The 13,401-nt window shown below is 47.3% G+C and overlaps 1 protein-coding gene across 1 annotated transcript in view; it reads left to right on the top strand.

Moving 5' to 3' along the window:
• KCNU1 (potassium calcium-activated channel subfamily U member 1) overlaps window positions 1-13,071 on the top strand; it is a 171,975-nt gene extending 158,904 nt beyond the window's left edge. The window contains exons 28-30 of the mRNA XM_024764958.1: window positions 7,416-7,610; window positions 9,650-9,768; window positions 12,271-13,071. Of these exons, the coding sequence (XP_024620726.1) occupies window positions 7,416-7,610; window positions 9,650-9,768; window positions 12,271-12,673 (717 nt within the window). The 3' untranslated portion in view covers window positions 12,674-13,071. The remainder of the gene's footprint in view (window positions 1-7,415; window positions 7,611-9,649; window positions 9,769-12,270) is intronic.
• Window positions 13,072-13,401: the final 330 nt, after the last annotated feature.

The following is a 13,401-nucleotide window of genomic DNA, read 5'->3' as shown; positions in this document are numbered from 1 at the left end:
TTTTTTTTTTTTTGCGGTACGTGGGCCTCTCACCATTGTGGCCTCTCCCGTTGCAGAGCACAGGCTCTGGACGCGCAGGCTTAGCGGCCATGGCTCACACGCCCAGCCGCTCCGCGGCACGTGGGATCCTCCCAGACTGGGGCACGAACCCGCGTCCCCTGTATCGGCAGGCGGACTCCCAACCACTGCGCCACCAGGGAAGCCCCTGGGATGCATTTTTGCCTGCACGGTCATTCTTTCCCTGAGCAGTTCCCTTGCATGGATTGCAGGATTTCCATGAGTAGAATTTATTCATTGCGTGAATGCCTGTTGAACACCTTATAGGGTGCTGTCCTAGGTGCTGAGGACACAGCAGTGATGAAACAGACCAGTCTCTGCCCATGTGGAGCTCATGCCCACGGAGGAGGTTGATACACACATGATAAGTATTATGTCAGATAGATAGAAGGGTCACGGTGATGTGAGATAGGACGTGTAGGGTTTGCGGAAGGAGTTGAAAGTTCAATAAGGCGGCCTAGGAAGGCAGCCCTGAGGAGGCGGTATGTGAGTCAAGTCCTGGGAACAGGAGAGCACGTGCCTTTCTGATCTTTGGGGAAGAAACATTCCAGGCAGAGGGAAGGTCAGGTGGGAGCATTCCCAGGGTGTTCAAGGAATTTGACTAAACCTTAGGAAATCTGTGCGTGGCCGTTTGTGAATGGCTGCAAGAACTCCTGCGGGGGAAATGCTTGTAACCCACTCCCTCACAGATGCCTCCTACCCAGATGTTCCAAGAGAAGGGCTGCAAAAAGGCTGAACATCTATGCACAGATGCTGACACAGCACAAGGCTCTGAGCACAGTTCGCTAGACTGGCTGCCCTCTGGGATTCTGCATAGAAGAGGCATCATTCCTGAATCGTATAAGTGCCTCAGAAGTGCAGTTTGCATTTTAGGGGAGCGTGGTCAGGGCTCATGCATCGCCCTTTTGGCCTCAGAGGGTTCTGTTGCCCGGCTCGGCTCTGTCTCCCTAAGCCTTTCAGGGGAGGCTCCTCATAAACCCCGTTGAGCTCTCAGAAAGGTAATACCGTGTCAGTGACCGTTTAACATGAAACAGGCTGATAGACTACGAATTTCCTAAATTAAGCAGGATTCAGCCTTGACTGAGCCAGAGGGAGAGTCAGTGAGGGAAGTCAGGTCACTTTCCTGGGAAGGTAGCTCCGTCAGGGGAAGGATTTTAAAACCCTGCCTGTCATGGATACTTCAGTTACCCTGCCCATAATCAGGGACCGGAGTGTCAGGCAGAGGTGACGTGGTGAGCTGGATCTGTCTGCAGGACACATTTTAGAAGGGTTTAAGGTCCCCCCGTCCTCTTCAGAGATCCCTAGACAGCAGGCAGCTTTGTGACTTAAACTCCAGCCTCGGTTAAACTCCACTGGCTCACACAGGTAGGAGCAAAGTCACAGACTCTATTTCGACTTAGTGGGAGGAGCAGGCTGGGCAGTGAGGACCGAGAGAGTGTCCAGCAATATGCACACCCCATGAGCCAGCACGGGTAACACGAACTTGATGAGGCTTCTCAACACTCACCTTATGAGAGTGACCCTGCGACCTCTTTGAGGAGTGCCCCTTCCTCCCAGGCTGCCTTCAGCCGTTGTGTCTCATTCTGCTGGAAAATGTAATTAGCTGTGTAAAAATTCAGGAGTCTATTCTGAGGCCCCATGGTGAAGTCTGTGGGAGAGAGAGAAAGCCACATATGGTGGCCTGGGATGGGGGACAGTCACATGAGGTCACAAGCCGCATTGGACCCTCAGCCTGCCCTTGGGGACTCCTGGGAAGTGCCTGGCTTTGGACTGGCACTTGGTCATCTGACGAGGCCGTGAGGACGGCAGTGGAGCTTCAGGGTACAAGGCATCCTGTATGTCAAGGGGGCTGGCTTGGAACTTGAACTTCTTAATCTCTACCTAGTGGCCTTCTGCCCCAGCTCTCAAATCCTTGATGACATATGGCTCAGCAAAAGGAACACACTTTAACACTGTTTGGAGCTCCAACTCCAAATCTCTGGCCCTGATGAGCTGAATTAGACCCTTGAAAATGCTCAGGGGATGCTGCCCACTTGTTTCCCTCCCCCTGGACCTGGTACTACTGGCTCCACTTGGCTTCTAAGGACGGGGGTGACTTTCTATCATATCAGCCACAAAGAAGGAAAGAGCCCAAGGGCCACGGCTGAGCCTCCAGTTTCATTGTGTCTGCTCATCCAAGGACAGTTTGGTCTTGGCTGGCCTCCTGACCTTCCACCTGCTCGCTGGCGGTGAGAGCAGTAGCCTCTGCGAAGAAGAGAACATTTATATCCTCTTGCACTGAAACCATCTGGGGTCACTGTGGTGGCTCCACAATGTGTGTCCAGCACACTACTTCATTCTCCATACGTATTGGAGCGTGTCCTTGTGCAGGCTTGCGGGAGGAGGACCAAGGTCCCGATCTCCCCATAAAGTTAGGGTGGCAGTCACGGGCCCTGGGTCATCACTCCCTCCATCACATGCCCACGGCAGACACCACTGACACTCACGGGTCTCTTCCTCCGCATCACACCTGCAAGTCTTTACCAGCACAGACCTTGAGGCGGCATCTTCCAGCGGTTTCATTGTTGAGATAATTAGAGCAATATCTGGGGTAAGAACAATGGTAACATCATCTCTCAGGCACTTACTTAAGGTCTTTGCTGAATGCGTTACCTGCAGTTTAATTCTCCCGTCAACCTAACCAAGAGGATACAGTTGCTAGCCTTGTTTTACAGATCAAGACTCTGAAGCCTAGAGGGGTGACTAATGTGCCAAAGGTCACAGCACTTACAGATGACAAGTTGGTTTTCAGACCCAAATTCCTAAGGTTCCAGAGACAGACCAAATCCACTGCCTCTCCAGAAGGCTCTTTCTGTGATTACGAGTGTCCTTTCAATACACTGAGGTTGAAGTTCTACTTGAAGGAATCCGCCTCCTGGGGTGCTCCAGAGTCCCTGAGGGATGAGCAGGGAGGAGAAGACCAGGGTGCACCCACCCTCCCCAGTGCCCACCCACCCCTTCCCCCGAGTCAGAACTACTCTACTCTCATCTGGGTCTCATACGAGGCTCCTGCATGAGATTTGATTCAAAGAAGGACTTCTGTTGTTGAGAAGACTAAAAACCACTGCCTAGAAGTTATAGAGAATCTGACCAACAGAGAGGCATAAAACAAGAGAGCCACATCCTGTTCTCTGTCTTCCAAGTCAAGTCTCCAGCTCCCAGTTGGGAGGCTTGTCCGGGAGACAGGCGTCAGCCATTCCACCCCATTTTGCACATCCATTTTGTCCCATAACTTCCCTCCCCAAGAAACATCTTCCAGATTCGGGTCTTCCCACCTGCCGTCCAGCTTGATGCTCCAAGAGGTCTGTTTCCCATGGCTGCACAGTCAGAGGTTATGCTCAGAATCAAAATGTGTGTTTCCCTGGTGGCCATCCTCTGCAGAAGGGAAAGGCTGCGGACTGGTGCGTTCCGAACAGGCTCCCTCAGGATAAAGGGGGCTGACACCTCAGCAGCTTCTGGAACAGGATGAGGTCACCTCCTTGATTCGCGTCTTAGTGAACTCTGTATTGACCTAATATTGCAGGGCCCTCTCTTCCTTCTCACCTGTCCCTGGAAAACTGCACTGTGCTTCCAGGTGGCCCGTAAGAAACACAAGGAGGATGAACTCACAGGTCCCGAGGAGAGAACAAAGCCTGAAAAATGTGGCGTGAACTTGTCACCGCCTGAAAGTACTGAAGTTCTGTTTTAGATTGTCATGTAGTTTTCCCCTTCTATCCCCTGATATCCCTGTGGTTTTTTTTTCCAAGATAAAAATAATGGATTTTCCCTCCAAATCTTCTGATTCAGCCAACACTATGGCTTCAAGTATCCCCTGGAATACTACTGTAAACTCCTGGCCCAGGTGGAGAAACATGCCCCTAAGGTGTAATTCGGATTTACTTTTAACCCTCAGCTCAATGCTGTATAAAAATATGGAGGGCTCCCCTGGTGGCGCAGTGGTTGAGAGTCCGCCTGCTGATGCAGGGGACACGGGTTCGTGCCCCGGTCCGGGAAGATCCCACGTGCCGCAGAGCGGCTGGGCCCCTGAGCCATGGCCGCTGAGCCTGCGCGTCCGGAGCCTGTGCTCCGCAATGGGAGAGGCCACAGCAGTGAGAGGCCCGCGTACCACAGAAAAATTAAAATTAAAATTAAATAAAAATATGGAGGCGCACTCAGACCCCTCCATATGGGAGCAGGACTCCCATATGGCTTTATAACAATAGGATTTCAAACCTGGACATGAAGTAGGGAGCATTTTCCTTTACTTATAAGGGAGGTAAGGAAAATAAGAAAAGTTACCTGGCTTGAGATCTCAAGTTCACTCAGCTGGTTAGTGGCAGTTTTCCTACCATATAGCCTCATTCTCAACTTAGAAGTATTTCTCAGAAAATGTGGGCCTTAAGACCTTTTGAGATTCTCAGAATTAAAAGTAGTGCGTGGCCAGGATGTTAGTATCTATGTTATTAAGGAGTAATATGAGAGAAACCTCAAACTTCACTGTAGCTAAAAGTTAAAACACTTTGGGCTGCAACATTTTCAAGCATCAGAAGTTCGAATTCTGATTGAACTGATTACATTAGATATTAGAGATATTAGATATTAGATAATATAAGTCTGAGTATATTAGAAACACTATTCAAGTTTAGAAGTCCTAAAATGTTTCATGCACATTTCAACTTTCATATTTTCTTGAGAAAGAAAAAAAGAATGAAAAACAGAAAAAGGAAAGAAGGGAGAGAGGGAGGGAAGGAGGCAGGAAAGAAAAATGAGACCCATAATGGCAGTGCCATGGAACCCCAAATAATAAGAATGTAAGATGAGCTCAGAATAAGGGTGACATGTAAATCCCATAATTTTCCCCAATATAGAATTGCAAGCCTTTTGATGTCAAAACTGAAGAAATGATAGGGTCAAAAGCTAGGCCTCTCTCTGTTAAATATGTAAAGTACATGTTTCCCTAGAGGCATAGACACCAGGATAACCCTAGAAATTACACCTTTTATTTTTAATCAGTGGAGAAATATTCTAACAGCATTATGTTTGATCATTCTACATTACGGCCACTTGTTCTTAAACGGATTGTGGTCCAATCTGGATTTACATCCTCCACTCCCTCCTGGATTTCAGGGGGCCAGATCCATAAGACCCTTCTGGGTAGAGGATGCAACGGGGAGGGAATATACGGAGGTGACTGTCAGTCAGGAGGTTCGTTCTTTCAGTCTGGACATTAGGATGGAGAAGGTGTTTGAAGTCATCTTTAATCTGAAAAATATTGTAAAAGTCCTTTTCTTTTTATTTTCTCTTGATTTACATAGATTATATTATTTCCTAGGTCGCCTTCTCCAGTGGGCTCTACATTTTGCTAACAGTATTGGTTTATTTGTTAAAATTCAACCGCCAATTGCACTCAATATTCTGACAGCTGTTTTTGCACTCAGTTTTAAAAAATCATTTGTAATAATTGTTTGCAGCAAGCTTTGCACTGAATATTCTTACACCTGCCTGGTCCAATGTGCTCTTGAAGACGTGAATGTTAAGTAGACAAAGTCTGTCTGAAAGAACACATCATTTAGGGCCTGTTGCTCAGAGTGTAATTTGAGGACCACCAGTGTCAAAACTACCAGAGGTGCCCTTCAAATTCTGATTCCCACTCCCGTACATAAATTCTGATCCAGTAGATCTGGGATCCCAGAAATCGGGTCTCATGAATATCACTCCAGGTGATCCAGGTACGTGAACACCAGTGTCGAAGACAGCACAGTTCATTGGTGTGTGCTGTATATCTCATTGAATCCTGCAAACAATGCTCAAAGGTGGGTATTATCATGTCATCTTTAAAATCATAAAGCTATGACTGAGAAAGAATACAGGAATTGTCCGAAGGTGTTTCGGTCCGCTAGGATGTGCCAGTCCAAGATTCAAACTCAGGTGTGTTCCGTACAAACAACCAGCTCTAAAATGCAGAATAATAAAATAAGAGTAAAAGCCAGTGGCCATGGGATCACAAAGAAAGGAAAATTTCATTCTGATGAGGAGGCCAGTATAGGGTCTGCCAAGGGTAAAGATGAACCAGATCTTCTAAAGCAAAGGCATGAAGGAGTAAAAGTGTCACGTGAGCTGCTGCACATTGACTGGTGTGCACCGGAGAGAACCATGGCTCATGGAGATGAGCTCAGAGAGGGAGCTGGTGTCAGATCTTGAGGGCTTTGAAGACCGCGGAAACGAGTCTGAGCTTGGTTTTACTGCAGGTTCAAGGGATGGGTGGTGGGATCTGATTTGCGTTTCTGGACAATCTCTCTGGAAGCATTTTGAGCAATGGATTGTAAATGAGAAAAAGAGTAGTAAAGAGGTGTGTCTCATAACCCAGACTTCAGAAGACAAGTCCCTGAATTGGGGCATGGAGAAAGTGAATGGTAAAATTTCTCAATAACGATGGAAGACATTCCTATTATTTATAATGAAAACAAAATGACTGATTTTTATGTAGGTGCTATATAGCCATGTAAATTCTCATTTCTACTGGAATAAAAGTTTGATTTAGATAAGACAAAGGGTAGGAAATTTAGAACATTATATAGATAATAATGGATTTAAGAAAACCTCATGGGCAATTACTACAATGATATTTCCATGTGTGTCACTGCCTAGTCAACACTGAGTGTGTTGGAATCCTTTGGGAAAAGAGTTTAAGAAAATGGCTTGGCTTATTCAGACTCAAGCTATTTTCAAACTAAGTTGACCCACACGTCAAATCGTCAATCTCTGGCATCATTTTGATGCCAAATATTCTGAAATTCCATTCGTTTTATACTCCACACCTACTGTTTTCAAAGTACACCGTAACAACTGTGGGAGATTAAGTTAATACCTGTCCTCAAACAGGTCAGAATCAAAAGGAATATAAGTAGATTCATATCCGGAAGATTGACGTGTAGACACCAATAGTAATATAAGTAGTCCCCTAAGGAAAATCTCTAGAAGTCTCTGTACATATTTTAAATACATGTTGATGATTATTAGGGTATCTGTGGCCTGATACACTCCTCTGGTCATTTTTGGAAGCGGGGACACCCTTGGGGTCAGTGTCATGACCCCCTCTTCTCCTACTATTACACTGTAAGTCCTCCCCAAAAGAGCAGGAACGGGGTCAGTGCTATTTTCTCTGCACTTTGCCTAAGCCAGTGCCCTACCCAAACTGCCGGCTTTGGGATGATTTTAATGATAATGAGAGACACTGCTTTGTGCCATCAGATGCATTTCAAACAACGATGCCCACTAAATCGCCAAGTCTCTCCACCTCCACCTTCTGACGTTGCACATGCCTCGTCCTTGCTTTCCAGGCGTTCTACAATTACCACGTTCTGGAATTACTTCAGATGCTGGTGACAGGAGGGATCAGTTCTCAGCTGGAACAACATCTGGATAAGGAAAAGTTCTGTGGGCTGAATGACAGTTACTCTACCGTTTCACCTGGAAGAATGCGGTGTAAGCTGGGGCTTCTGTCCTTAAACCAAACCGTTTTGTCAGACATTCAAGTGAGTCAACTCTTCTCGTAGTAGAGCGTCCTAACCTCCCTGAGTTTTGCAAGTTGATCCAACCTGTTTGGGCTCCCAGATCACCTATAGCATATAAATAACAACAATAATAATGACAGAAATCAACGTCATTTATATTCATAGCGTATTTACAATTTACAGTGTATTTTCACGTGATAACTGTTTTTTGCAACAGTTCTGAGCGATCAAGCCATTGTTAGTATCCCCATCCTCCGGGTAAAAACGCGCACAGGAAGCATCAGAGAGGTCCCATAAGTTTGTCCCTTGACAAGGATTTTAATAATAAGTGTAATGTTAATATTCACTGAGCGTTTGACCTGGGCCTGTCTGCTTTGTTTGTTTGTTTGTTTTTCACTTAATCTCTCCAAAGGTTTACATGGTAGGCGTCGTTATTAATTCCATTGAACAGATTAAGAAGCTGAGGTGCAGAGAAACGAACACTTACCTGAGACCGTATTGCCTACCAGTGACCAAGCAGGGTCCCTCTAAGGCAGTCTGACCCAGGGCCTGTCCACTCTCCCTACGCTTGAACTACTAAAGAAATCTGATCCGGACTTCCCTGGCAGTCCAGTGAATAGGACTCCACGTTTCCAAGGCAGGGAGCACAAGTTCGATCCCTGGCCGTTGGAAACTAAGATCCCGCATGCTGCGGGGCATGGCCAAAAAAAAAAAAAAAAGAAAGGAATCTGATCATGTCACCTGAAATCAGGCGGAAGGATTCCACGTTTGGGCCTAAGAATCTGTCTGGGCTAGCCAGTGAAAAATGCTTGAGCTTTCTTAGTCCTCTGAGCTAACAAACGGTAGATTATAGCAAGGAAGAAAATAATTCTGGCAAATCCCAATGAGGCATCTGGGCATTTGGGGCTCTGTGTCGAGTCCAGGCTGCAGTGAGGAACCTACTGGTCAGCCTGCCTTTTGGTTTAGTTTTCAGTGACATGGCATTTGATTCCCCGGTGTCACCGTCAGGGGCAGGCCTTTAGAGGGGCCTGAGCAGAGCCCCTTCTTCACAGCCCTCTTCCTGCCTCTGTGTCTGCTGTGTCTCAGCAGGTACTGCCAATAAGGGCGAGCCCCACGCTCTGTGCATCTGAATTCCAGGTGCAAACAACATTCCAAAGCTCCCTCCATGGTCCGGTCCTTCGAATTTCTGTGGTCCTGGGTTCCTCATCTCAGGCTGACTTGTGAGTGATTCTAAGCCCAGGACAGCTGCCACTGGCCACTTCCTGTGGGAACCAGAGGTGGCAGCGGACTGGTCAGCCCTTTCTTCTCCATTTATGTCTGGTCCTCTGTTCTTTACCCTGAGGAATCACAGAACTAAACAGACTGTTCTCTTTCGACTTCCCTGAACGCACTGGCTACTGCTTTGGAGCCTGCAGTCTACTCAAGGTGCCTTGTTGGCAGTAGCTTCAGAGCAAGGTCAGGAGGAGGATGAGAAGGCCGCTCTCTCATTGTGTGCCTTAAAAACTGTGTTTTCCGGGCTTCCCCGGTGGCGCAGTGGTTGAGAGTCCGCCTGCCGATGCAGGGGACGCGGGTTCGTGCCCCGGTCCGGGAAGATCCCACATGCCGTGGAGCGGCTGGGCCCGTGAGCCACGGCCGCTGAGCCTGCGCGTCCGGAGCCTGTGCTCCGCAACGGGAGAGGCCACAACGGGGAGAGGACCGCGTACCGCAAAAAAAAAAAAAAAAAAATCTGTATTTTCCAACCTGGTGCTCACTGTGACTTCTTGATCGTTACCAAACCAGCAGTAGTAATAAAAACGAGCATAGCCCCTTGCCACACCACGCCCAGACAGGCTCCCGAAAGACCAGAGTCATAAAAACAGCTGCCGGTATTAGATGCTCAAAACTCATGGTCAACCTGATTTCCAGCCCACTTGCTACTGCCACCAGAGAGGTATTAGGAGGGAGCTCTTGGGTCTTCCAGACTTCCACTGGGAGAAAAGGCAAGTGACACTCCAGTAAGTGCTTGTTACAGCCTGATTCGAGTGCCACCAGACGTAAGTTTTTCTCTCTTCTCTCCCCAGCCAAGAAGGACCTTTGGACAAATCTTCTGCAGCTCGTTAGATAACCTTGGAGTCCTGTGCCTCGGCTTGTACCGCATGATAGATGAGGAAGAGCGCAACCCAGAGCACAAAAGGGGAGTGTATGCTGGTGTAGAAGGCGCTGGCCACCGCCCAAGCATGAGGGCCAAAGCGACGTCATTCTGTGTGAAAGAGACGGCCAGAGCTTAGGGCCCCCTGATGCAACAGAGGGTGCTGGGGAAGTAGATAACAGTGTAGGATCAGTATAAATAATATGAATGAACCCTGGTGATTGGGATCCAGGTAGTATTGGCCATGTAAGGAGAAGGGTTTCTCTGTCCCCAGTGAAATCTGAAATGCAGACCCAGATTTTCAGTCAGGGTTCTTTTGTAACTTACCCCTCATTGATGCCTGTGCGACTTTTTAAAGCCAAAAAGCCACTGTCCACACTGGAAAGATTTGCTTGTTCACTGCCAGACTCGCTGGGTAAATATTTACTGAGTGCCTTTTTTCTAGCCACTGTGCCTTGTCCATGTAAGATACGGGAGTGATGTGTAGAGATTTCAGTTTAAAGAAGATCATTCTGACAGTAGTGGGGAAGAGAAAGAAAATGTGTGTGGAGGGGAGAGGAGAAAAGAAAGGGTACTGGGTACCAGCTCCAGACAACACAGTAAGGTAGGTCCAGACTAAGAGTCTCGTGGTGGGAACGGGCAGTACTTGGTAGAGAAGGAGAAATTAAAAATAATAGAGTGGAAATGGATTGATGAACCTGTTTCAGGAGGAACGGGAAGGAAGTCAAATCACTGAAAGCGGTGAACACATGAACACGAAGAAAGACAGCTTCTCCGCTCGCAGGAGAAAGGGAGGAAAAGAAAGGATGCCAAGGCAGATCTGGCTGTGGATGAGGGGTGCGCTTAGGGAATGTTTACGTAACACTAGGATTTCTTGGTGATGTGCAGGCATAGCCCTGGCTGAGAGAAAAGAGGGGGAAGGTCTCTAGGGAGTTGAGAAAGACATAAAAGTTACATTAGTCACTGAGGGGAACGGAAAAAGGAGTTTACTGTGCCTCTGTGTAGAAGCAACAGTGCAAAGGGAAAGGACAGGGGATGGAAATAGCCTGAAGAGCGGATGTACCCAAGAGTAAGGAAATGAGAGAAAGACGAGGGGAAGTTGTGGTCAGAGACTGATTTATTGAAGGGTGAGATTTTAGAGGCAGGATGTGTCAGGAAGTTACAACAGCAGTATGTGGTCAGGAAAGTGGTTGGGAGATAAAGATCACTGGGTAGTGGAAATCAAAGAAATTGGTCTGCGTGTTGGAGTCGTAAATCACGGAGACACTGCAGGCACATAAGGTGACGGTGGCACTAGGGTTTGAAAGAAAAAGTGTCCCATGTGCCAAAGGCCTAAATAAACATGGAGGTGTGTGGATAACACTGAGGTGACTCAAGAGGAGGGTGGTAAGGCTGTAGAGCATGGACCACAACGATGCGGGGAGCAGGGATGCTCTGGAAGCAGCACTCGGAAGCCTGAATGATGCTGACCTCCCACCCCTGTCTCTGTCTGTCTGCCTGTGACTGACCCCCAACACCTCTGGAAAACCTGTGGACCATGGTAATTGGGAGAAGGTGTAGCCCATACTTGGGCGGACCTCAGGGAAGGAAATGATATTCCTGTTTGAAAGAGAGTAGTATGTGGTTACAGCAGATCTTGTTTAGAATATCACAGAGGTTACGGGCACTCTGGGCGAGAGGGAAGTGGGAAGATTATTCAGTGAAAGATCAGTGGTGACTTGTGATGGGTGCTTAGGGAAGAAGAGGCGATTATTCGGGGCAACACTGGAAGCCATGCAGGGTTCTGCTGCCTCAGCGTTCTGGCAGGAACACTGGCGTCTTCATGAATCTGACTCATGTTCTCTGAGGATTTGCCGTGTGCCTGATTTCCTGCCAAGACATCCTGCTTCTCTGCAGAGTCTGTCCACGCAGGTCCAGGCTCTGGGTGATCTTTGAAACTCATTGACTCACTATTTGCTTACCCGTCAAGGTTTCAAATAAACCTTTGGTTACTTCTCTTTTTCCTCCATTGGGCAACCTACATTCTGTGTGAAAGTTGGCGGCAGAAACATGAAAATAGGCCTAACCCAGGATGGAAATATCTGGCATGCACGTAATCTTCCAGTTTTGATAAAGCTTGGCTAAGTGCTCAGAATTGTGCCAACCGAATTCGTTAGGGTCGTGGATATTAAAAGCAGAGAAACATATAGTTGGAAAAGCCATTAGAAATCAGTTAGCCCAAACCATAGTCCCATCCGTCTCCCATTAAAATGATGAGAAAAGCAAGGCCCAGAAGGGAGGTGGCATGCCTAGGGTCAGAGGTGGTTGGTTTCAGAGGCAGGCGTGAGAACTAGTCTCCCAGTTACTAGCCTGGGACCTCTCCTGTTGTGCTGTGCCAGAGAGTTGTTTTTTTTGTTTGTTTATTTTTTACTATTAATCAGAAACTAAAGCAAAGCAAAACAAAAACGTTTCCTCTTTGGGCCCAGCAAAATGACTTTCTTGTTTTGGCCACTGCCTGCAGTCACACTGTCCCAGCTGCAGGGGCTCAGAATTCACCTTTGGCTCTTCTTACAGGTTTGTGATCACCCGGCCAGAAAACGAGTTTATGCTGCTGCCCTCGGATCTTGTGTTTTGCGCCATCCCTTTCAGCACCTCCTGTTACAAAAAGGATATTTCACCTCCAAGTCCGTGTGAAATTATAAATATGGTGCCACTGACAGAAGAGACGCTTACAGACATAAATTGTCCTCCTTCAGTTGACCAGGTCAGCGAGTCTGCAGCCCAGCCACCCAGTACATCAGTCCGTTCGCTGGAGCCAAAACCAATCCCCATTGGTGATCCTAAGCAAGCAGTGTTGACTCCAAGTGGTAAACTCTCATCCCAGACACATCCAGGTGAAACCAGGAAAGAAAACGGAAAGGAAAACATGGAGGAAACCACAGTGGAAGATGCCTCTGCCTATCCCGAGTCAGACTAGACCTGCCAATATTTCCCAGGAGCTCCTGGCTCACTCCTTACGAGGCATCTCCAGAGGTGGTGACTTTGAACAAGGAAGGAAAAGATGGACGCCCGCCATTTTTGTGGCCATTGCTGAGGGGTGGATCAGCAAGCCCACACTGTTTGGGAAGAGACAAAAGTCCGAGCTAATCCCACTGGATCTGGTGTGATAAATAAAGAAATAGATGATAAAAGCCTCTCTAAGGGAAGTTCATTGCTCTGGGTCTCTTGAGCAGAAAACGTGATGGTTGGACCTGTGTTAAAGACATTGTTCAGTACTTGCTGGGTTCTTCCACACAGGGAATATAAGAAGTAATCAAGGTAAAAACGAGAAGGATTTAGACATAAGAGACAAGAAATAAAGTGCCCCCAAATCAAGCATCCTACGTTCTTTATCCTCAAACAGGCAAGTAGTGAACTCGTATATTGTCATCTTCTCTTTTTCCCTCATGCTTTTTCTTTCCTCATCTCTTTCTACAGGAGGTGAGGAAGACCAGATGGGGAGATACTTGTTTGAATTGGAAACGAATTTGTGTATAATTAAAACCTAGGCATACCCTAGGACAAGAATGAATCTTAGAGTATACTCAAGATGGGGTACCTGGACGAAGTCAGGTAGATTGAAATATACAGCCTTTCAAATTCCCTAATTCAAGAATAAAGACATCATCTCATGAGAGGTAATAAAGCGTTTCCCCGCGTTCCAAA

Source organism: Neophocaena asiaeorientalis, unplaced genomic scaffold, assembly GCF_003031525.2.
Source record: "Neophocaena asiaeorientalis asiaeorientalis breed wild unplaced genomic scaffold, Neophocaena_asiaeorientalis_V1.1 scaffold14, whole genome shotgun sequence".
NCBI classification, from domain to species: Eukaryota; Metazoa; Chordata; class Mammalia; order Artiodactyla; family Phocoenidae; genus Neophocaena; species Neophocaena asiaeorientalis.
This window is presented reverse-complemented; position numbering and strand designations above follow the sequence as displayed.